Raw genomic sequence first — 25,489 nt, forward strand, 5'->3', positions numbered from 1 at the left:
CATTTTATTTGCATTTACAAACAGCATACACGTGTGTTATTAAGATACGTGAAAGAAGGCATTTCTGCCCGACAACACATTAAAAAATAATACGTTAAAATGCCTCTCCTGTGAAGTGGTGACGTGCAACAAATGCGTAGCTTCTTGAAACAGGTCGCATATTCATTCTCTCCCTATCCCAGTTCCCACTTGCTTCAAGATGTCCACCATTGTTCCTGTACCTAAGAAAGAATAGGTAACTGAACTAAATTACTAAATCGCCCCATAGCGCTCACTTCTGTCATTTTGAAGTAGTCATGGGTGAAGTCCCTGTTTCAAGTTTGCTGACGACAACAGCGGTAGGCCTGATTACTAACAATGCTGAAACAGCCTACAGGGAGGTGAGGGCCCTGGTGGAGTGTTGCCAGGTAAATCACCACTCCTTCAACATCAACAGAATGAAGGTCCTGATCGTGGCCTACAGGAGACCGCAGAGAAAGCACAAGCCCATCCAAAGCCACGGGGCCGCAGTGGAGGGTTAAAAAGCGTCAAGTTCCTCAGTGTACACATCACTGAGGACCTGAAAAACGGTCCTTCACACTGACAGACTGTCACCGCCTGGTACGGCAACTGTAGGACTCTCCAGAGGGTGGTGCGGTCAGCTCAACTCATCATCAGGGGCACACTGTCAGCCCTCCAGTACATCTACAGCACCCGATGTCACAGGAAGGCAAAGAACATTGTCAAGGACCTCAGCCACCCTTCCCACGACCTTAAAAAAAAAACCTTAGAGACTGCTGCCCTAATTTACAGAGTCATTGAAAACTGGGCACTTTAATGTTTTCATAACATTTTACCCACTTTATATGTATATACTGTATTTGAGTCATGGCGCATCCTATATAACTACTGCTGTACACACCTCTTCTATTTATATACTGTCCATACACACACACACACACACACACACACACAGTACTAGTCAAAAGTTGACACACCTACTCATTCAAGGGTTCTTCTTTATTTTTACTATTTTCTACATTGTAGAATAGTGAAGACAACAAAACTATGACATAACAAACATGGAATTGTGTAACCAGCTTTGCTGGTGACACTGTCTGGTGTATTCAGAATTCAAGGCACACTTAACCAGCATGGCTACCACAGCATTCTGCAGCGATACGCCATCCCATCTGGTTTGCGCTTAGTGGGACTATCATTTGTTTTTCAACAGGACAATGACCCAACACACCTCCAGGCTGTGTAAGGGCTATTTGGCCATGAAGGAGAGTGATGGAGTGCTGCATCAGATGGCCTCCACAATCACCGGACCTCAACCTAATTGATGGTTTGGGATGAGTTGGACCGCAGAGTGAAGGCAAAGCAGCCAACAAGTTCTCAGCACAAGACTGTTAGAAAAGCATTCCATATGAAGCTTGTTGAGAGAATGCCAAGAGTGTGCAAAGCTGTCATCACGGCAAATGGTATCTACTTTGAAGAATATCAAATATATTTTTTTATTTGTTTAACACTTTGGTTACTGCATGATTCCATATGTGTTATTTCATAGTTGAGTGTCCTCAATGTAGAAAATAGTAAAAATACTTGAATGAGTAGGTGTCCAAACTTTTGACTGGTACTGTATATATTTATATTCCAGACTATGACGCTGCTCGTTCTGATAAGTTAATAAAATAATTAAGACCGTTGGATGATGTGTGTGTTGTTATTGCGTTGCTAGATATTGCTGCCCTTTTGGAGCTTCATCTGCGATGACATCTGCAAAACTGGGCCCCCCGAGTGGCGCAGCGGTCTAAGGCACTGCATCGCGGTGCGAGAGGCTTCACTACAGACGCGGTTCGATCCCGGGCTGTCTCGCAGCTGGCCGCGACCAGGAGACGGAGAACAATTGGATATAAAGTTTAACAAAACATCTGCAAAACTGTGTACGCGACCAATAAACTTTGAGTCGTCCATATAGCCCAGCTCTCCTGTCACCCCCACATACTTTAGGGATACATACAGTATATCCCTAAGAAGAGAGATGTCTCAGGTGTTAGACTAAGATGACATGGTATCAAAATTGTGCAACATAGCTACAGTATGATTAGGTATGAGGCAGATTATTGCAACGGGGTAGTTGGTTAAAACTCTAGAGGGAACAATTAGTGTTAGAGTGAAGTGACAATTAGATGCCAGAAACGTGACAAGCTAGCATTTTATTGCCTCCATTATATAGGCTACAGAGAAACTCCAGCATTCCAATGGAAAATAACAGGCGAGCCAGCAGCAACAAGCGAGCCAGCCAGCAGCAACAAGCGAGCCAGCCAGCAGCAACAAGCGAGCCAGCAGCAACAAGCGAGCCAGCCAGAAGCAACAAGCGAGCCAGCCAGCAGCAACAAGCGAGCCAGCCAGCAGCAACAAGCGAGCCAGCCAGCAGCAACAAGCGAGCCAGCCAGCAGCAACAAGCGAGCCAGCCAGCAGCAACAAGCGAGCCAGCCAGCAGCAACAAGCGAGCCAGCCAGCAGCAACAAGCGAGCCAGCCAGCAGCAACAAGCGAGCCAGCCAGCAGCAACAAGCGAGCCAGCCAGCAGCAATAAGCGAGCCAGCAGCAATAAGCGAGCCAGCAGCAATAAGCGAGCCAGCAGCAATAGTGAACATAAAGAGGATGCAAATGAGGCCCCATGAGAATCACGTGTGTCTTCTGGGAGAAAACAGAAAGGTTAATGCTACATCACATGAGGTAGAGGTTAGACCAGGCTGGGTTAGTGCTACATCACATGGGGTGGAGGTTAGACCAGGCTGGGTTAGTGCTACATCACATGAGGTAGAGGTTAGACCAGGCTGGGTTAGTGCTACATCACATGGGGTGGAGGTTAGACCAGGCTGGGTTAGTGCTACATCACATGGGGTGGAGGTTAGACCAGGCTGGGTTAGTGCTACATCACATGGGTTAGAGGTTAGACCAGGCTGGGTTAGTGCTACATCACATGGGGTGGAGGTTAGACCAGGCTGGGTTAGTGCTACATCACATGGGGTGGAGGTTAGACCAGGCTGGGTTAGTGCTACATCACATGGGGTGGAGGTTAGACCAGGCTGGGTTAGTGCTACATCATATGGGGTGAAGGTTAGACCAGGCTGGGTTAGTGCTACATCACATGGGGTGGAGGTTAGACCAGGCTGGGTTAGTGCTACATCACATGGGGTGGAGGTTAGACCAGGCTGGGTTAGTGCTACATCACATGGGGTGGAGGTTAGACCAGGCTGGGTTAGTGCTACATCACGTGGGGTGGAGGTTAGACCAAGCTGGGTTAGTGCTACATCACGTGGGGTGGAGGTTAGACCAGGCTGGGTTAGTGCTACATCACATGAAGTGGAGGTTAGACCAGGCTGGGTTAGTGCTACATCACGTGGGGTGGAGGTTAGACCAGGCTGGGTTAGTGCTACATCACGTGGGGTGGAGGTTAGACCAGGCTGGGTTAGTGCTACATCACATGAAGTGGAGGTTAGACCAGGCTGGGTTAGTGCCAACTTCCTCCATACCTCCACCCCATGTGATATAGCACTAACCTTACACTAGCTCCCTCTTCCTCTTTCTGCCTCTTGACATGCAAAGCATTGCCTGTGTGGGGAAAGTGTAATATAAAGGCACACTAACATGGTGATATCCTCTTACTTCATCCCACAAAACAGGCACGAGAGAAGACAGTGGACGCTTTCTTGTAACCTTCATGCAGACAATGGGAACAAGAACTTACTTGTCTGTCATGGCTTCAACTAGCGAATATTGATTCATGAAACGGCCTTTTCTGTCCTGCACAGTAGCTTGAAACAGGGGAGTGAAGGATGAGATGGTTTACATCACAGATCTGTGAAGGGAGAGAAACAGTGAGTTCATATGAAACAATGAAACATCAACGGCTTTACATATGTCCTTTATAAAATTCTACTTGCCGACATGGAACTCACAACACCCTATCTTTTCATGAAGAAAAAAAAAACATGCATATACTTAACTAGAAAACCTAAAATGCCCTTTTTAAAAATGGCACAAGAGGTATTTTTCTTGCTTGTAATATGGACACCAAGCTTCTCTGGAGCACATATTACAACACCCTGTGTTTCAGCACAAAAGGCATTTGAACAGGCTGGGGATAACTTGCAGACAAGCCTGACTTGCTCACAATTAGCAAAGGCAAGGATTGGTCTTCAACTTGTGGGGGATACAGTTGCCATGGCTACCAGCGCAGCTGAAGCCGCCAAGCATAAATTGTGTTTCTAGCACAGAGAAATCCACCAGGCAACCAGACGGCTGGAAAGAGTGGTCTAGGATATACTTCGGGGCATAAATTGCCGAAACGTTTCGTTAAATCAAATTTCACCACAACAAAATGTCATTACCTGATGAAAATGCATTACACCATCCAGTGTACATGCGGTTGCTATGGTTGCATCAATGTTAACAGTCATCACGTGGTGCAATATGTACACAAGGGTTAGGAAGGCACTTGACGACAGTACACAAAGCATTTCTTTATGTATGCCAATGACGCCATTGTTGAAGTGCTTTTCTAAATAAAAAAGACACCTATAGTATAGTGATGTAAAATGTGTTATTTACTACTGCAGTCGTATCATAAATCTAATCCTATTGACTTTATCCTGCAATCGAGCTCTGATATTAAAAAAATAAATGAAAACCTGCTCAATATTGGATTTTCATTAGGATGTTGATGACAACATTTTAATTTGGAACGCTTTATTTGTCACGTGCTTATTCTTAGATCTCTAAACGGTGTTCTCGCTGTACAGTAATGCATCAGCAGAATCAGCCATAAGTCTATCAGCTTATCTTTCCATAAAAAGATTAAAATAGTAACACATTAGCTAAATAGATTAGGCCCATCCGCATGTCAACACATATGCAAAACTGTATCCAACACCTATCCTGAAGAGGGATAGGTAGATAAAAATCAGCTCGATGGGTTTTCACTCTTTTAGCCTACAAAACAGGGCCTGGCTACTGCCATTTTCAGCAAGTAAACTTACAATAGGCCTTTTGACAATTACACTGGTCTTCTGACATTACTCCGTGATCACCCACCACATGTAGGTCAAGATATACTTCACCACCTAATCAAAAGCAATGTTAAAAAGCTATAATGGTTTAGGACTGTTCGTGTGGATACCATAACAGAGATGCTCCAAGGGATAAAGTGTACTGTTGGAGCTGATCTAGGATCAGGTCCGTAACAAATCTGATTCATTATGACTTAATGCCGGGCACACAGTACACGATTTCACCACAAAAATGCGTCACTGTTTTTGCCATCACTAAATTTTCACAAATCGGGGTGAAATCCTATGAACTTGGGCTAGGATCAGTACGTCTGGACTGGGCTATTTTTAGTGGGTTAAGGACACACCGATGATGGCTGTTCCCCTCTACAGACCCCTGTCAGATGTCCTGAGCATTTTCTTACATTTTTGGTTTTGCATCTTGTAGTAGGAGCAGTGCTACGACTTAAATTGGACAAGGCCTACTGCCAGTAACCAATTAGCGCTCAGCGTGTGAGATCAAAACAATGATGACCAAGAGGAAAATCAACAACACAGTGGCTGTGGTAACTAGTGAATCCTATGTCAACATTATATATCGTAGACATTCATTTTTTTGTCATCTTCATTTAAAATTAAAAAGGTTAGGCATAAGGTTAGCAGTGTGGTTGAGATAAGTTTTAAAATCTGATTTTAAAGAAAATAAAATGTAGAAATATGTGTGTTTAGCCATAATTAATGAGATTGTGCTGTGGGGAAGTTCCTTCTCAATATTAAAGTCCCACTGGAGAACAATACAGTACATTCGGAAAGTTCTCAGACCTTGACCTTTTCCACTTTGTTACGTTAAAGCCTGATTCTATTTTTAAAATTAATTTTTTTAAATACAAACATCTACACACAATACACCATACTGATCAAGTGAAAATATATATATTTTTTTAAACAGAAATAACTCATTTACTTAAGTATTCAGACCCTTTGCTATGAGACTTGAAATTTAGTGTCATTGATCATCCTTGAGATGTTTCTACAACTTGATTGGAGTCCACATGTGGTACATTCAATTGATTGGACATTATTTGGAAAGGCAAACACCTGTCTATATAAGGTCCCACAGTTGGCAGTGCAAAAACTAAACCACGAGGTTTGTCCGTAGAGCTCCGAGACAGGATTGTGTTGAGGCACAGATCTGGGGAAGGGGACCAATCATTCTGCAGCATTAAAGGTCCTCAAGACCACAGAAACATCCATCATTCTTAAATGGAAGAAGTTTGGAACCACCAAGACTCTCCCTAGATCTGGCCAAACTGAGCAATGGAGGGAGGAAGTCTCTGAAAGTCATTGAGGACCAACCAGAGCCTGATGGACATATCAGGAGAGACCTGAAAAATATCTGTGCAGAGACGCTCCCCATTCAACCTCACAGAGCTCGAGAGGATCTGCAGAGAAGAATGGGAGAAACTCTCCAAATACATGTGTGCCAAGCTTGTTGCGTCACACCCAAGAAGACTTGAGGCTGTAGTCGCTGCCAAAAGATGCAAAAATGTCTAAAAACCTGTTTTTGCTTTGTCATTATGGGGTAGTTTGTGTAGATTGGAGGGGGGGACTATTTAATCAATTTTACAATAAGGCTGTAAGGTAACAAAATGTGGAAAAAGTCAATGCGCTGTAAATCCATATCGTCCACACCATATTTTGCACCTCTGAGAAACAGGGCAGGATCAACTAGGAAATCATCATGTAATGTGAGCACCCACATCCTAGGGTTGAGGATGAACTGAATGAACGATCTGGGACAAGAAAACATTTATTAGGGAAATATGTGGACAAGTCCAAGTTGTTACGATTTTAGAGGTTGTGTATGCCCAGTATAAAAAGCTAAACAGATCCAACTCAGAGGCTTGATAAATACAGACCCAGACAGCTTCTAGCTGTGGAACCTGGAGCTAATGACTGGTTCTCACGGGGGGAGAACCATCCTGGCTGGGTTGCCTGGCTGTCATCTAGTGTTCCTGTCTGCCTCCGTCCACCTCGTTAGTGAGTTTAGGATGTCTGATGCAGTCTGCCTGCCCTGGGACATGGCTTGAGATTAGATTTCTATGGCGTTCCAAATTAACAGCCATGTCTTAGGGCAAGTGGTCTGCCTCCAGTCCCCTCGGTGCTCCTCCCTGTCAAGACAGGCCCTCTCTTTACAATAACGTAAGGCAGCAGAATGGCTGACATTCTTCAACTAGGTCTATGCTCCTGGTCCTACCTCTAACTCAGTAAAGCTCAAATCTTCTCTGCAATATACAGGCCTCCTTTTTGTCTTTACGTCCACGCCAGACCCTCCCCATAAGCAATTAAGCATTCAATTCTACTGTAAAAAAAATGTAAGAAAAGAAACATTGACCTGTGCCTGCCAACATTTGTATGGGTCTCTTGGGCAGGCAGATTAGACTACCCCAGAACGTGTGAGGCGATAAAATGTGCGGCAACCACTATTTTCTCCAGTCAATTTCCTACTGCCCATCATGGAAAAGTTTGAAATATGCAGAGATAGCAGAGGGTTTTCCACAATGCAGTTGTTCATGAACCAATTGTCAAAGTGCTCAGTGCTGCAGACACCAATGAAAAAAGGCAAACGCTGCAGTTTGCCTTGCGGAGAGGAAACTCCATTAAAGTATGCCCAAGGGGGAAAAGCAACTTAAAAGGGTAGGCCTGTGGAATTTTAACAATACATCTTGAAATCTGCATAGATGAATGTGTAAATTAATTTCAGGTATCAAAAGAGCTTGCAAGGAAACTCTGCAGACTGAAGTCAATTCAGTTGATTTCCTTTACCTTAGTTCAACCATCATCTAGGTGATTGATAATGTTCTATTTTACAAAGATCTGTCCAATAGAATTCATGGAGGCTCATCAAGAAATGTGAATTTCACTACCACAGCAGGAATTCAAAAGGAGTATCTATAGATATATAAAATAATTCATTAACAAAAAGGGGGAACCAACCTACATCTCTGACAAACACAGACAGCCACACAAAAAAGAGATGCAAATACAAATTCTTGACATTTTCCACTCTGTACATGCAGGATTAAATGGAAAAGTATGATGTGGTGTCAAATCACACATCACGTGACCCTTGTGATGTTTAAAGATGGCACATGAATGACAAAAGGCTGCATGGCTATCTTTTCTGTGCTACCACTGCTATTTTGGAGAATTGAGAGCTCCGAGGCACGAGCCCAGAGTCTTTGAAGTGCAGCGATAGCACTTGAAAAGACGTTAACTGGCTTTGATCTTGTGAAGCAAGGCAACACTGACTGGGCTGGCTGCTGCAAACGAAGAGTATCCCCCATACCCAATAATGAGGTGGAAAACAAGCATCTCTACAGGGAGAGACCAAACAATACCAGCTTCCTTGTCAGGGTAAAATAATAACACACAGCAAGTAGCTTCACAACTTTTTCCATGTCCTGCCGTAACAAAACCTCAAATAGGAATAGGTCACTTTAGAAAATAAAATCACATCTGTATAGCCTGGTAGAGGAAAGAAAGAACATCTGTTTCCTTTTAGATCCTGTACAAATGTACCCCTTGCAAATCTAACTACCGGTAAATCAACAGTCAATAAGCTCATTTAAAAAAAAGGCATAAATATATTATTGTAACTGAAGAGCATAAGAATCAAGTGGAATACCTCACCACCGATAGTACAGTAGTGCTAAACAGTTTAAAAAATATCACATGCAGGCACCAGATTTCATTAGAAACAAAAAACACTGAATGATTCAACATCCAGACAGAGAAAATGTTTGTTTTTTTAAATACTAAAACCATAAGCATAAGCTTACTTCGAATGTGGAGCGTAATAGTCGACTTCCAAAGACACACTGATCATGACATGTTCTCAACAAAGAGTTATTGGTCACATCGTGCTGCTTCCGTTCAGTGTCTGTTGTCCCATGCAAGTCCTGGTAGTATTTATGATAATGGACTCTTACCCAGCTCTGTAGCCCAGTCAGAAGCTCCTCCAGCTGGGGAGAGTAGGTCCACTCTTCACAATCCCCTACCAAGATGTTAGCATGACCAGTGACAACACTGCTGATCATGACAAAGAGAAAACAAATATAAGCATCCACCAAATGCAGTAGCCACCTCTTTCTAGAGCCGGTAGTCACCTCCTCTTTCCAGCCATACCGCTCCTTCCTTCTCACCAGCAACAATAAATTATTCAACCCAGTCTGTCCAAAAAATGCGACAGAAATAAGAATAGGAGGGAAACCCCCACTCATCCAACACACCGAGAGCAGAGCAGCCTTGCCTCTTTGGCAGCCCTACCTTAACAATAGGAGTATCTAGTGGACTTGACTGCCTTCTCTCGGTCAAGGCAGTCAAGCGATGCACGTTGTGGAGCGATAGCGCTGAAATCTCTCGCGCCTCTGGAATGCACACAATTTCAGGAGGAGGAGGGGGGGGGGGGGGTTCTCTGAGTGAGTGTCTATTGTTTAAAAGGGTCGTTCTGCGATCCTTAGCAGGCAGGGTGAATAGGGATCAGTATTCCAGCTGCCCTCTTTCAGCAGTAAATCCTATTGTAACCCAAGGTGCTCCGGTGCTGCCACAGTGAGGGAAACAGGAGGGGGTTATATCGGAGCATAATTTAACAGAGGTTAGTGTCCGCCCACATGAGTAGAGCACTTGTTATAGGTTAAAGATTGACAAGTTGTATGACAACGGTGTAGACTTCGGCTGCAAAGAGCGGTGGACATGCCAGTGACAGAATGTACTGTGTGGCTCAGTCGGTAGTGCATGGCGCTTGCAACGCCAAGCGTCGTGGGTTCGATTCCCGCTGGGACCACCCATATGTAAAAGTAGTGGCCCCAGCCGACTTGTAAGTCGCTTTGGACAAAAGCGTCTGCTAAATGGGATATATATATATATATACTGTATGTACAAAACGCCACTTCTTTCAGCCACACTGGAACCTTTTCAAAACACTGTCAACAGCACTGTGCTTCACTGAGCTTGGTTTCTCTCCTCTACCCTCCGCGATATCCATCCTCTTGGCTTCAGCCGTTGGATCTCGGAGACTTTTCAATTTCGGAGTTCTGTTTTGTTTTCTTCGCGAAGGGGGCCAGGAGTTGCCAGGACAACCATAAATACTCTTGGAAATGGAAACAATTGTTACACTGACTGGAGGCATTTGTAAGACTGAATGTTGCGATAATAGCCATAAAGTATAACACATGACAGTTGGGCTTCTTTCGCACATTTGCATCAAGAGGTTTTACACTGGATATAGGCGTTAACTCAACGGTATTCACAGCATTTCAGTTTGATCCTCCTTGGCTTATACCTATAGGCTCAATGTAGGCTAATAACCTCTTATACCTATAGGCTCAATGTAGGCTAATAACCTCTTATACCTATAGGCTCAATGTAGGCTAATAACCTCTTGCTGTCCCCTCCGCTTCAATCAATCTGATGAGCATAACGCCTAAACCACCATAATGTTGTTTTGATGCTTCATTGATCCTGGACAATTCATGTCACATGCATGGAAGTCACTGAGGTGATTTCATAGCAATATTTCAGATTTTCTAAAAGTTGCCAAGACATATCAATTTGACAAGTGAATTTGAGCCTAGATAAGAAAAAAAACATATAAATGAATAGGGAGTCGCAGTGCTGAAATGAGATCTGCCACAACACCACAGAGCAACTTCTCAAATACAAGTAGTCGTACATACAACATACTGTGTCAATATGAGCGCTCCACGCCAATGTTTATATGGCTGTGCAGGAAACCGAGATCAAGCTTCAATATGTAGCTTCTTATCATTTGATATGAAATATGAAATCCTATTTCTGCTAAATAGCAAGACAAACATTAAAACGGAATATTGAAGGATTCTGGAATGCAACGCAACACACTCTTCCCCGAAGGCTCCGACAACAATGTAATTGTGTCTCTTGCAAGGAGCAGATGCTCCTCATGTTTGTGCCAATAGGAAATTATTCAAGCCTGGGGATGTTGGGGTGTGCGTGTGGTGGGGGTAGTTCCAGAAGAAGCAGAACTACCATCACAATCTTGTTGGAATGCAACATATTACCTAGAAACAGCTACAGTAAGTTCTCATGTTGCTCAGGTCCTTGAGTGTCAGGGGAACAGAGGTAATGCATATGCAAATAGGTGCGTATGATGACTTCATAGCACCGTTTACAGTGGCCTCCACAGCTGGGGGTTGAGGGCAGCTCACAACTGCTCTGGCTATTGCCAGTCTAGCATGGAATTCAAACTGATATGAAACTGCATATTTTGGTCCCCAAACCCAGCAGACCCAGTCCATTAAATGACCTGATGCAGGTTGACTTACTGCAGCAGGAAAGCTTGCGAAACACAAACCTGTGATCCAACTTGGCCGTGTTAAGTACCAAGCGGAAGAAAATAATTAAAACCCGACCTTGTCCAATAAGACCCTTGTTTCTGTTTTCCATTGCAACATGTTTAAAAGTGATTTCAGTTGTGTACCCTAATAAACATGACCTTGTCCTCTGCTTTTGAGGTAATTACATTATTGGGGTTTGCCGCACTGGTAGCAGTGACATAGAAAACCCTTGTGTGCTAACGGCATATCCATGCAACCCTGTACAAGCCCTCTGTCAGAGGCAATTTGAGCACTCATAAGTTCTGACAAATAGTCTGGTCTCACAGACAAGGAATACATAACTCATAACAAGCAAAACAAACGCCATTTTCTTTCCACATTTGTCTAGTTGGAACTAAGATTCTGTTGAGTGATATAGAGCATTCCATTTCAGTCTTATTCCAACTAGCCGTAAATCAATTACCGGTGAAAAGTCCCTGAAGTCTGGGTTGCGTGCTTCAATAGAATACTTTTGCTTGTGACAGAACGTACGTAATTTGATTAACTCGTTTGTGAGTCCTGTGCTTCCAATGATGTTGTTAACAACGTTAACCTCAAAGTCAAGGCAACACACTAGAGGTTGACCGATTTAGATTTTTCAACGCCGATGCCGATAATTGGAGGACCAAAAAAAGCCGATACCGATTAAAATCGGCCGATTTAAAAAAAAAACATTTTTATTTGTAATAATGACAATTACAACAATACTGAATGAACACTTATTTTAACTTAATATAATACATCAATAAAATCAATTTAGCCTCAAGTAAATAATGAAACATGTTCAATTTGGTTTAAATAATGCAAAAACAAAAAGTGTTGGAGAAGAAAGTAAAAGTGCAATATGTGCTATGTAAGAAAGCTAACGTTTCAGTTCCTTGCTCAGAACATGAGAACATATGAAAGCTGGTGGTTCCTTTTAACATGAGTCTTCAATATTCCCAGGTAAGAAATTTTTAGATTGTAGTTATTATTAGGAATTATAGGACTATTTCCCTCTATACTGTTTGTATTTCATTAACCTTTGACTATTTGATGTTCTTATAGGCAATTTAGTATTGCCAGTGTAACAGTATAGCTTCCATCCCTCTCCTCGCTCCTCCCTGGGCTCAAACCAGCAACACAACGACAACAGCCACCATCGAAGCAGCGTTACCCATGCAGAGCAAGGGGAACAACTACTAGAAGGCTCAGAGCGAGTGACGTTTGAAACGCTATTAGTACGCGTTAACTAGCTAGCCATATCACTGCGTTACACCAGTCTCATCTTGGGAGTTGATAGGCTTGAAGTCATAAACAGCGCAATGCTTGACGCACAACGAAGAGCTGCTGGCAAAAGGCACGAAAGTGCTGTTTGAATGCCAACCACCGCTCAGTCAGATACTTAGATACTTGTATGCTCAGTCAGATTATATGCACTGCAGGACACGCTAGATAATATCTAGTAATATCATCAACCATCTGTAGTTAACTCGTGATTATGACTGATTGTTTTTTTATAAGATAAGTTTAATGCTAGCTAGCAACTTACCTTGGCTAACGGCATTCGCGTAACAGGCAGTCAGTCTCCTTGTGGAGTGCAACGAGAAAGAGGCAGGTCGTTGTTGCGTTGGCCTAGTTAACTGCAAGGTTGCAAGATTGCATCCCCCGAGCGGACAAGGTGAAAATCTGTCGTTCTGCCCCTGAACAAGGCAGTAAACCCACCGTTCCTAGGCAGTCATTGAAAATAAGAATGTGTTGTTAACTGACTTGCCTAGTTAAATAAAAGGTATATAAAAAATATATATATATATATATATTTTAATTAAATAAATGATAATCTGCAAATCGGCGCCCAAAAATACCGATTTCCGATTGTTATGAAAACTTTAAATTGGCCGACCTCCACAACACGCAGTAGACACACAGATGTTTAGACAATGAAAGGATTGCAAGCGTTCAAAACATCATTAGCATGTTTGAATTAAGGAGTCACTGAATAAACCAAAACAACCTACTGCAATGAAGACCCAGAATAACCTTTCCTGACCTTTACTCTGAAATAACAAGACCTTAGGAAAGCAACTTGATATTGGGAATTCAAGAAGTGAAACAAAATACCAAAGCAACTTATTTCTGCATCAATGTTCTTGCATGACTTCTTCACTACAGTGAATTACCAATGACAATGCCTAAATTCATTTATTGATCCATCATTTAAGAGTCATGATGACTACATGCGTGTTGTTTTGGAGTAGCCTCTCGAGTCTAGATAATTTACCAGCATGCATTTCAATGTTAAAGCGGCATCAGCCTCTTCTCCTGCTGGGAGGATTAAAGTAGAAGTTCACACACATATAATGTTGCGGATACAGTTCGGAATTACACAATATCGTGTGTACAACATCTAAAAAACCTGAACCACTATACGGAGAGATTAGATGTTTCTAAAATGACGTCTGTTCTTGGAGTCTTTGATCATCTGTGGCCGCCATACTGCAGAACAAGCAATGAGGAAGTCTACTGTCGGTGGGATAAATTTCCCAAACCCAAGTGAAAAAAAAGTAGATTTGATTCAAATCAGGAGAACTTCTCCTTTAAAATGGCAGCACTGTATTCTGATGGAGGCAGAGTCCAATAAGAGACTCTTCTCTTCCCTGGAGTACCTGACACTATTGATGAGCTCTGAAAGAACTTGGCACACACAAGTTGGCAGGAGTCAACACAGCCCTTGTGTCACAAGTTTGTCTGTTGACAGACAGGGTCCTACATTGTCTAGTTGGGTTCACCGAGTGTGCTGAGAATCATAAGTCATCATCGATATTCAAGATGTTTGAGTAGACAGTTCCCCATTCAAACCAAAGTTACCAAAAGCTATCATATACTGTCCATAACCAGCTGATTAGTCTGTTTTCCAATGCTTTAGACTTGGCTCATCAGATGTTGGTTTCGTGTACAGTACCAGTCAAAAGTAGACACCTACTCATTCAAGAGTTTATTTTTACTATTTCTATATTGTAGAATAGTGAAGACATCACAACTCTGAAATAACACATATGGACTCATGTAGTCTTTTTTTTAAGTGTTAAAAATCAATATTTTTTTTATATTTGAGATTCTTCAAAGTAGCTACCCTTTGCCTTGACAGCTTAGCACAATCCTGGCACTCTCAACCTGCTTCAAGAGGAATACTTTTCCAACAGTCTTTTCAGTTCCCACATATGCTGAGCACTTGTTGGCTGCTTTTCCTTTAATCTGAGGTCAATTTGGTTGAGGTCGTGTGATTGTGGAGGCCAGGCCATCTGATGCAGCACTCCATCACTCTTCTTCTTGATCAAATAGCCCTTACACAGCCTGGAGGTGTGTTGGGTTATTGTCCTGTTGAAAAACAAATGATCATCCCATCTGGTTTGCTCTCAGTGGGACTGCGTATCGCTGCAGAATGCTTTGGTAGCCATGCTGGTTAAGTGTGCCTCGAGTTTTAAATCACTGGCAGTGTCACCAGCAATGCACCACCACACCTCCTCCTCCATGCTTCACGGTGGGAACCACACAAGCAGAGACCTACTCTGCATCTCACAGACAGAGGTTAGAACCAAAAATCTTCAATTTGGATTCATCAGACCAAAGGACAGATTTCCACCAGACTAATGTCCATTGCTCGTGTTTCTTGGCCAAAGCCAATCTATTCTTCTTATCGGTGTCCTTTAGTAGTGGCTTCTTTGCAGCAATTCAACCATGAAGGCCTGATTCATGCAGTCTCCTCTGAACAGTTGATGTTGACATGTGTCGGTTACTTGAACTATGTGAAGCATTTATTGGGACTGCAATCTGAGGTGCAGTTAAATAACATTTTATGTCACATACGCCGAATACAACAGGAGTAGACCTTAGCGTGAAACGCTTACTTACAAGCCCTTAACCAACAATGAAATTCAAGAAATAGAATTAAGAAAATATTTACTAAATAAAAAAGCGAGAAGAAACATATCTAAAAGTAACAAGAAAATTACATAACGAGGCTATATACAGGGGCTACCGGTACCGAGTCAATGTGCGGGAGTACAGGTTAGTCAAGGTAATTTGTAAAGTGACTAATGAACTTATCGTCTGCTGAGGTAACTCTGTTTTCCTTTCCTGTGGCGGTCCTCATGAGAGCCAGTTTCATCATAGAGCTTGATGGTTTTTGCGACTGCACTTAAAAGAAACGTCCTTGACATTTTCCAGATTACTTTAACCTCTCTCTTGGGTAGGGGTTAGTATTTTCACCTCTGGATGAAAAGCGTGCCCAAAGTAAACTGCCTGTTACTCAGGCCCAGAAGCTAGTATATAGATATAATTGGTAGAGTTGGATAGAAAACACTTGAGTTTAAAATTTAAAATAATGTGAGTGTAACAGAACTGATATGGCAGGCAAACCCCCAAGGAAAAACCATCCAGGGAAGATAAAAATTGAGGTCATAGGATTTTCCAATGTTTTCTATGGGATACCCTTATTAGGAACCTGGTTGCAGTTCCTATGGCTACCACTAGATGTCAACAGTCTTTAGAAATTGTTCAATGTTTTTCTTTTGAGAAATGAAGTAGTCCTATTCATTGTAAGTGTCACTCCAGGTGGACTCTACTGTTTTGAGGCACGTGAACTGGAGCGCGCTTCACGTTGTTTTTATCAGGTATTAGAAACAGTTCATTCAGTCTTAAATTTCATTGATTATTTATGTTTTAGGGTAACGGAGGTTGGATTAGGAACGGTGTTTGAAGTGTTTGGACCAAGTTTACAGGTAAACTTAGATACTTTGTAGGCATGTTGGGCGAGTTGAAACCGGTGTATTTCTGAATCAAATGCGCCAAATAAATGGACATTTTTGGGACATAAAGGACATTATCGAACAAAAGGACCATTTGTGATGTATCTGGGACCTTTTGGAGTGCCAACAGAAGAAGATCAAAGGTAAGGCATTAATTATATCGCTACCGTCCCACCTGCCCATAAGATCACTGACAATGTCAACAGCAAAGCATCCCCAAACCATCACACTTCACGGTGGGAACCACACATGCCGGAGATCCGTTCACCCACTCTGCATCTCACAAAGCCACGACTGTTGGAACCAAATATCTCTAATTTGTACTCATCAGACCAAAAGACCGATTTCCACTGGTCTAATATCCATTGCTCGCGTTTCTTGGCCCAAGCAAGTCTCTTCTTATCGGTGTCCTTTAGTAGTAGTTTCTTTGCAGTAGTTCGACCACGAAGGCCTGCTTCACACAGTCTCCTCTGAACAGTTGATGTTGAGATGTGTCCGTTACTTGAACACTGAAGCATTTATTTGGGCTGCAATTTCTGAGGCTCGTAACTCTAATTAACTTGTCCTCTGCAGCAGAGGTAATTCTGGGTCTCCTTTTTCTGTGGTGGTCCTCATGAGCCAGTTTCATCATAGCGCTTGATGGTTTTTGCGACTGCACTTAAACTTTTTTAAAGTTCTTGAAATTTGCCGCATTGACCGACCTGCATGTCTTAAAGTAAACGGACTGTCATTTTGATTTGCTTATTTGAGCCGTTCTTGCCATAATATGGACTTTGTCTGTTACCAAATAGGGCCATCTTCTGTATACCACCCCTACCTTGTCACAACACTACTGATTGGCTCAAATGCATCAAGGAAAGAAATTCCACAAATTAACAAGGCACACCTGTTAATTTCAATGCATTCCAGGTGGCTACCTCATTAAGCTGGTTGAGAGAATGCCAAGAGTGTGCAAAGATGTAATCAAGGCAAAGGGTGGCTACTTTAAAGAATCTCAAATATAAAATACATTTTGATTTGTTTAACAATTTTGGTTACTACATGATTCCATGTGTTATTTCATAGTTTGGATGTCTTCACTATTATTCTACAATGTAGAAAATAGTAAAAATAAGAGAAAAACCCTTGAATGACTAGGTGTGTCCAAACTTTTGACTGGTACTATACCTCCACTGTTTTATGAACAGCTATACACACACAGCTTTACTGACCATTAATACGACCACCTCAGAAACTCTTTTATGATTGTCTGCTGGCTGGTAAATGTTCACAGCAATTTCCGGTCCTGCTCTAACAAAGAGCCAGAGGCACAGGGCCAGAGGGACAACCAGAGTGAAGTGCGAGTCCACCATTATAGTGACAAGGTCCGGGTGGCTGCCATGCCTCACATGACCCAACACAGGACTGGGATCTAATTTGATGAGGCAGAATAATTACTATATTGAGGCCTCCGCAGAGGACTTCCAAACAGACAGGCAGAGCATAGCATTCCTTCAGTGGGTCTTCAAGCATTATAAATCAATGTTCAGAGTAATGAACCTTTGACGTATAAAATAATAATTTAGTGAAACATGAAATTAAGTAGGTACATAACAGATGTGTTCATAGGCAGCTAAATGCTTTCGTTGTCTATCTGTCCTCAATGCAAGGATGCATTTCTCACACTTGATAGCTCATCCACAAGGTAGGTCGCCTTCTGGATGTCATATAGGGCTAACATTCTGTATGACTATTGGTCGTTGGTAGAGAGTGTCCAATGTTATCTCCACAGGCTTCACATTTGACTAGAAGCAAAGAGCAACACAGTCAACTGGGTGGCATGTAGCCTAGTGGTTAACAGCGTTGTGCCAGTAACCAAAGGGTTGCTGGTTTCAATTCCCGAGCTGGCTAGGTGAGAGAGAGAGAGAAAAAAAAAAACTGTAGATGTTCCCTTGAGCAAGACACTTATCCAGAGTAACTTTCAAGAGCAATTAGGGTTAAGAGTATCTGCTAAATTACAATCATTTAACTAACACATTTTCCTAAATTTGCTGGCAGGCTCCTGGACAAGCAATCTGGGGTGCTTGATCTATCCATAGGGGGTACTTGGTATGCCCCCGGGGGGTACTACGGGCAGAGCAAAATTCAGTTGGTGGTACAGTAAGCAAAAAAGGTTGGGAACTACTGCTAGAGGACATTAATTTTAATGGCTTTGCATTGATATGCCTGAACTGGATAAGTTTCTCTCTTTGTCCTACTTCACTCCATATCACCCAGGAGATCTGCTGAACAAGTTACAAGATCAAGCCTTCCCAGTAATAAAAATGACTGTCATTAAGAGATCTATGATTGGTGTGTGTGTCACAGCAACACGATATACAGGTAACGCAGTGTTCTCTGGTGAGAGTATTCCAACGCGTATACCCTTTGGTTTGACCCTAACCTGACAATGACATTCAATGAATTCTACACCGGGCATTAATATGTGGATCACAACCTCTACAAACCAGAATGTTCAATCAAATTAAATTTGAACTTTACTGGTTGTCAATGTGGTTGGTCCTTTTGCAGGTAAGAATGTAAGACAACAGGAAAGTATAATTACGTCAAGGGGCAGGACACCTGACAGTCCTTCTGCCTGCTCAGGTCAGAGCCTCCTCCATCTCTCTCCAAGTGGACAAGAGAGTAGTAGTTGATGCTATGTGTTATACAGTCCTTTAATTAGGCCACCATCTCCTTATACAGTCAACATTATTATTGCTCCTGTGCTAGTGCTCATTAAGTCTCATGCTGTTTATTATGGACAGTATATTAATTCACACAATTTCTCTGTAAAGATATACATCCATCTCATAGATCCTCTGAGAGTTGCCTTATTCCTGTCAGTGGGTCCCTGGAGCATCGCTCTCTTTTACAGGTAGTGCGTTCAGATCGCTGTCGCCTGAAGCACGGCCAACATGAAAATACCTACATGAGACTCATGAATACTTGCCGAGTTCGTGCACGTGTTTACATGGTTCTGCGCATGCTTCAAGTGATATAAATCTGAACTCAATACCTGCTGTAAAGTAAGTTAAAATATTATTGTATTCAACATTCTGGCTTGTAGAGGTCGTAAGAGGAAACGTCCCTGATCCAACCGCTAATTTATGCCAGGCATTGAATCCAATACAATTCAACGCCGGGTCTCCAGGCTAGTTCAACCAATTATGTACATAAACCCTGGATTGCTGATGCTATGTATTGGCCATTGTGAGGCTTTGAAGCCACCGGTTGGCCATATTGGCACTCCACAGGAGCAGTCCTCCATAGGAATTAATGTCATTTTACAGCATTTCAATTAAAATGTCTCAATGACAAAATTGTAATTTTTTGTATACTTTAAAATTAACATTTTAATTTATGTGTTTTTCACATATAATTCAAAAGTGTGCATTAATGAGTCTTTAATAGAATAAACGTGGCAAAAACGAATGTAGGCATTAATAAATGCACTTCTGTAACTTCCAAGATGTTTTACAATGGTGATGGGTGCCAAGATGGAGGCACGGTAGCTTCAACACAGTCCCCCCCAGTCATCTAGTGTATCTATTTATATAAAATCATTAAACTCAACCACTGTAATCTCAAACTGTTACGTGGATAGGCTTTCATTTTCTCCCATTTCAATACAAATATTTTGTTGTTCAAATGAATGAGCGCCCTTCATTTATACGTGCATCGCTAGCAACCCCGGAATGACCCTGAGAACTCATTAAACATGGAGATATTTTAATCTTTAAACGTCTCTTGACTAAATAATAATAATAATTCTCTAACTGAAACTATTTTACGCCAACTTTGTAATTTATATGAGGTGAGACGCTGCTATGGCTACGGTAACAAACGTGTATTTGCAAAAGTTTTTATATTAAAAAAAGCACGAAATAAAATGTACAAGCCTTCCTTTGAAATAATTTAGGTGGTGATGACAACCTACACACAATTTTAGTCTGATAAAATAAAAGTGCACTTTTTGTTGACTTTTTACAGGAAAATCGATCTTTCAGAAACATGTATTAACGTAACTAGATCGCAAACTTCAAAATAAACATAGTAAAGCTGTAGTAAATTCCTTACAAAATAAACAACCTGTTGTAACAAGTGTAAGGCGAACTAAAAGCTCCAACCCCTCAAATATAGACATTTATCCAACCCTACTCACTGAGTGAGCAGCATGCATGACCGCAAGGCAAGCTCAGATACCAGATAGACAGCCATGCAACAACCCACAGCAGATAAGTTTCTCAACAAATGTTCAAGAAAACATATCCGTATCACGAATTAAACGGTGCATTGACCTAAACATAAAATCAATCTTTGACTTACTTGGTAAAAAAAAAATATCCTCTTTGTCTGGGTCGTTAAAATAGTTGACGGTGGTTGCCGGAGCTTGTCAAGTTTGTCGCTGTGACTCACAGCATGGCGGGTGTGACCTGTGTGCTGCTGCGAATTCAAAAATCCTTTCTCAGCAGTGATATCAGTCGAGATAGAGGGGGGTGGGACAGGGAAAAGTATTATGCAAACAAGCAAGGTAGGTCTCCAGAGGGCACTGATGGCGCTTGTGTGAGAGTGGCACAAAGCCCGCTGTTGTTACCCATTTTATACAGTCTATATGGTATTTACAAATAATATTATCTTTGAAAGTTATTATGATACATAGGCCTAGCAGATAATGCAGTTTATTTAACACCTTTATAAAAAGATTGAATTTAATTGTACCTTTATTTTACTAGGCAAGTCAGTTAAGAACAAATTCTTATTTTCAATGACGGCCTAGGAACAGTGGGTTAACTGCCTGTTCAGGGGCAGGACGACTTGTCAGCTCGGGAATTCGAACTTGCAACCTTTCGATTACTAGTCCAACGCTCTAACCACTAGGCTACCCTGCCGCCCGAAGAAAGATAATTGAGGACAGACAGAGGAATTTAAATGTTTTGGCACACTCAGTTTATAATAGAATAGAACAGACTCAAACCTCCAAATGGACACACTAATGTCTAGACTTTACTTTTGACCAAAACGTTGTGTGTGTGTGTGTGGGGGGGGGGGGGGGGTCCTTGGACAGCTACTCGCAGACATTCTACTGAAGGGGTTGGAAAGGTCATTGTTATGGGTCAAAGGTTATGCAACATTTCCTCAAATGGAGCAGTGAATCAAAAACACAGTATAGCCAGACAAACCATCCCTTGTCTTATGGTCCAATGAAGGGGGTGGAAAGGGCAGAGTGCCGGGGGTTCCAACCCCAGACTCCTTCAAGTGGTGGCTCGGGCTAAACACAATCACATCTTTCAGCCGTGGAGCTTCTCTAGTCTTGATGAAATGTGGTTGTGAAGTGTGAACAAAGTACTGTTATATATGAATGAATATATGAATGAAATGAATTCTGATTTTTTCCTCGTCCCTTAGTCTAACTTAAATTCCATGCACTCCATCTGTATAATGGCATAGTATTCCTACATATATTTTAGTTTAATGGTCAGAATATACAGTACATGTTTTCCTTCTACATTGATTTTTCAGCTATATCTTCACGACATACATCTAAACGTAAATGTCACATTATCTTTCTTCACCTTTATCTTTCAGACTTAGGTCCTTGTTTTGAGAAGATAATTGTAGTATGTTGTTGGTAAGATGTAACCCTTCTGTTACACACTATCATTGAGATATACAGTAAGTCATAGAACCTAGTCCAATCACAGTCCTGTCAGCCCCTGTAGTATCCAGAGCAGAGGAAGCTGGTGGGAGGAGCTATAGGAGGATGGGATCATTGTAATGACTGGAATGGAATAAATGGATAGGTATCAAACACATCAAACACATGAACCAAGTTTGACTCCATTCCATGTATCCCATTTCAGCCATTACAATGAGCCCATCCTCCTATAGCTCCCCTCACCAGCCTCCTCTGATATTGCGCTTACTTTAAATGACTCCCTGTGTTAGTGATACCGTAAGTGCTGCCCAAAATTAATATAAAAAGCAGCTGTGGTAATCTTCATTCACTATGTGACATGTGTTGGTTAAGAGAAAACAGGTGACTATGGAATGTTTGTTGGAACCAGTCCCCAAACGCAATTAGGAGTCTGCTGATTTGTACAGATGTGCATTCTAGAATCTAGATCCCTCCCATTGCATTCTAGATCCCTCTCTGTGCATTCTAGATATCTCCCTGTGCATTCTAGATCCCTCCCATTGCCTTCTAGATTCCTCCCTGTGCATTCTAGATCCCTCCCTGTGCATTCTAGATCTCTCCCTGTAGATTCTAGATCTATCCTCCACATATAATAATAATAATGTATTCAACTTTCATAGCGTTATTCATTACATAAAGAACCTCAAAGAGCTTTAAAACAACAAAAAATGGTTGGAAAGTCCATGGCTTTGAGTAATCATTGGAAGGAGGGGATCAAATGGGAGAGCAAGCAAAGATGGTCTCTGGAGCAAGTCCAGGGGAAGGCAGGCAGCACGGTGTCTTCAAGGTGGTGTCTGGAGCAAGTCCAGGGGAAGGCAGGCAGCACGTGTCATCAAGGTGGTGTCTGGAGCAAGTCCAGGGGAAGGCAGGCAGCAGGTGTCATCAAGGTGTCTCGCTGTCCTTGCCGTCTGTGTGGCTTCTCCATAGTAGGACTTTGATTAAGTTTGAGCTCAGCCACTGCAGTTCATGGACTCCGTAGTAGGTGTAGCCAGCGAGCTGATCCTTCACTACCACCAAAATGAAGCACCCAAGTGTGAAGATATGGCAGTCACGTGGCCAGAAAGCACACCACATTTCAATAATTAAAGGAGATGTATCATCTGCTTGGATAGGATGCTTTTATGGGAATAGTTTTTATTCTGAACAGGCTTTCTTTTTTCTCTCTCTGTCAATTAGGTTAGTATTGTGGATTAACTACAATGTTGTTGATCCATCCTCAGTTTTCTCCTATCACAGCCATTAATTTAAACTCTGTAACTATTTTATGTCACCATTGGCCTCATGGTGAAATCCCTGAGCGGTTTCCTTCCTCATCGGCAACTGAGTTAGGAATGACGCCTCTATCTTTGTAGTGACTGGGTGCATTGATACATACAGTGCCTTCGGAATGTATTCAGACCCCTTGAATTTTTCCACATTTTGTTAAATTACAGCCTTATTCTAAAATGGATTACATGTTTTTCCTCAGCTATCTACACACAATACCCATAATGACAAAGTGAAAACAGGTTTTAAGATTATTATTTTTTATGTATTAAAAAGAAACAAGTATTCAGATGGTCACTTTAACAGATCTCTAGAGTTCCTCTGTGGAGATGGGAGAAGCTTCCAGAAGGATAACCATCTCTGCAGCACTCCACCAATCAGGCCTTTATAGTAGAGTGGCCAGACGGAAGCCACTCCTCAGTCAAAGGCACATGACAGCCCGCTTGGAGTTTGCCAAAAGGCAACGAAAGACTCTCAGACCATGAGAAATAAGATTCTCTGGCTTGATGAAACCAAGATTGAACTATTTGGCCTGAATGCAAAGCATCACGTCTGGAGGAAACCTGGCACCACCCCTATGGTGAAGCATGGTGGTGGCAGCAGCATCATGCTGTGGGGATGTTTTTCAGCACCAGGGACTGGGAGACTAGTCAGGATCGAGGCAAAGATGAACGGGGCAGAATACAGAGGGATCCTTGATGAAAACCTGCTCCTGAGCGCTCAGGACCTCAGAGTGGGGCGACGGTTCACCTTCCAACAGGACAACAACCCTAAGCACACAGCCAAGAGAGTCTTCGGGACGAGTCTCTGAATGTTCTGGAGTGGCCCAGCCAGAGCCTGGACTTGAACCTGATCGAACATCTCTGGAGAGACCTGAAAATAGCTGTGTAGCATCACTCCCCATCCAACCTGACAAGAGCTTGAGAGGATCTACAGAGAAGAATGGGAGAAACTCCCCAAATACAGATGTGCCAAGCTTGTAGCGTCATACCCAATAAGACTCGAGGCTGTAATCACTGCCAAAGATGCTTCAACAAAGTACTGAGTAAAGGGCCTGAATACTTATGTAAATGTAATATTTAGTTTTTTAAATTGGCTAACATTTCTAGAAACCTATTTTTTCTTTGTCATAATGGGGTATTGTGTGTAGATTGATGAGGAAGAAAACAATTGAATACATTTTAGAATAAGGTGATCTCCACGCCAGAGCCACACTCTTCAGATATGCCAGTGAACTAGGCAATATCTAGTCTTGTTGGTGTGTCCATACTGCAGAGCAGACAGATACATCACTCGAATAAACACTACTGGAAGAAGTTGTTATGCAGGAAACAAAATGTGTCTGCATCATTATGTGCTGACTACAGACACACGTTACTGTCCTTCAGTTTTTTTATTGTGCTTCCACTTTTTAGAGACAACATTTAAGTAAAGTGGTGTCAAAGACAAAAATGTCAGAAAGGCGTTTGTATCAGGGCATGTAGATGTTTGTGGAAGTGTGACTATGTTAGGGCACCTTAGGGCAGACCAAGAGGTCACTGTGAGTGACGTGCTCTATTAATGGAATTGAACCTCAAAATTGTCTGGTGCAGAAAATGAGGTTAAATGTAGTGTGTGTGTGTGCAGTGCTTGTGTGCGAGAACATTATGATAGTAGGTTATGATTATTCATACTGTAATGACAGGGTCCCTCTGACAAACTTGACATTTTCTTTAAAATATTTTCCACTGTTTAAAAGACGGATCATATTATATATTTAATATAAATAGTTATTCTGCCACAGCCATCTGGGGTATTCCAGATATGAACTAGACACCATGCTAAATCTATGTTGCCTGCAGCCACGGCATGCCATTGCTCTCAATAACATGAGCACTGCACCCACAGAACAGTCACAACGTTCATAAAAAGCAAGACAATCAAAATGGCCTTGGTAGAGAGTAAATGATCAATTCAGTCAATATTTGACCTACTCAGGCACACAAGGGTATTGCACAATCAGCAGTGGACCTCTAACCACAAAGCATTGCCTACATACATTATTTTGGTAAGGCGTTTGTCAAGTGAAAGCTGTTTACTTCATAGATTACATTTTTTTTTTGACTGTATTTCAATAATACCCCCCCCTCACCAACACTCAGTTTGTTACTTTTTATGTAGACCTACACCTCATTAGACAGGTATGTACCAATACATTTCCAATACATGTCCTATAGCACCATCTCATGGCCAAAAGCTTACAGCACAATTTCTGAAGGACCAAGTAA

At 42.0% G+C, this 25,489-nt stretch overlaps 1 protein-coding gene across 6 annotated transcripts in view; it reads right to left on the reverse strand.

Annotated features, from left to right (window-relative positions):
- sema4d (sema domain, immunoglobulin domain (Ig), transmembrane domain (TM) and short cytoplasmic domain, (semaphorin) 4D) overlaps positions 1 to 20,703 on the reverse strand; it is a 75,835-nt gene extending 55,132 nt beyond the window's left edge. For 4 of the 6 annotated variants that reach the window (XM_064977373.1, XM_064977372.1, XM_064977368.1 and 1 more), the window contains exons 1-2: positions 20,588 to 20,703; positions 3,738 to 3,848 (exon numbers count right to left, since the gene is read on the reverse strand). In XM_064977373.1, the coding sequence (XP_064833445.1) occupies positions 3,738 to 3,775 (38 nt within the window). In that variant the 5' untranslated portion in view covers positions 3,776 to 3,848; positions 20,588 to 20,703. Of the gene's footprint in view, positions 1 to 3,737; positions 3,849 to 8,879; positions 8,944 to 9,029; positions 9,430 to 20,587 lie in introns of those variants that run through there. The other 2 variants (XM_064977369.1, XM_064977370.1) reach the window with 2 other exon arrangements.
- Positions 20,704 to 25,489: the final 4,786 nt, after the last annotated feature.

Source organism: Oncorhynchus masou, chromosome 11 (assembly GCF_036934945.1).
Source record: "Oncorhynchus masou masou isolate Uvic2021 chromosome 11, UVic_Omas_1.1, whole genome shotgun sequence".
In the NCBI taxonomy this organism is placed as follows: Eukaryota; Metazoa; Chordata; class Actinopteri; order Salmoniformes; family Salmonidae; genus Oncorhynchus; species Oncorhynchus masou.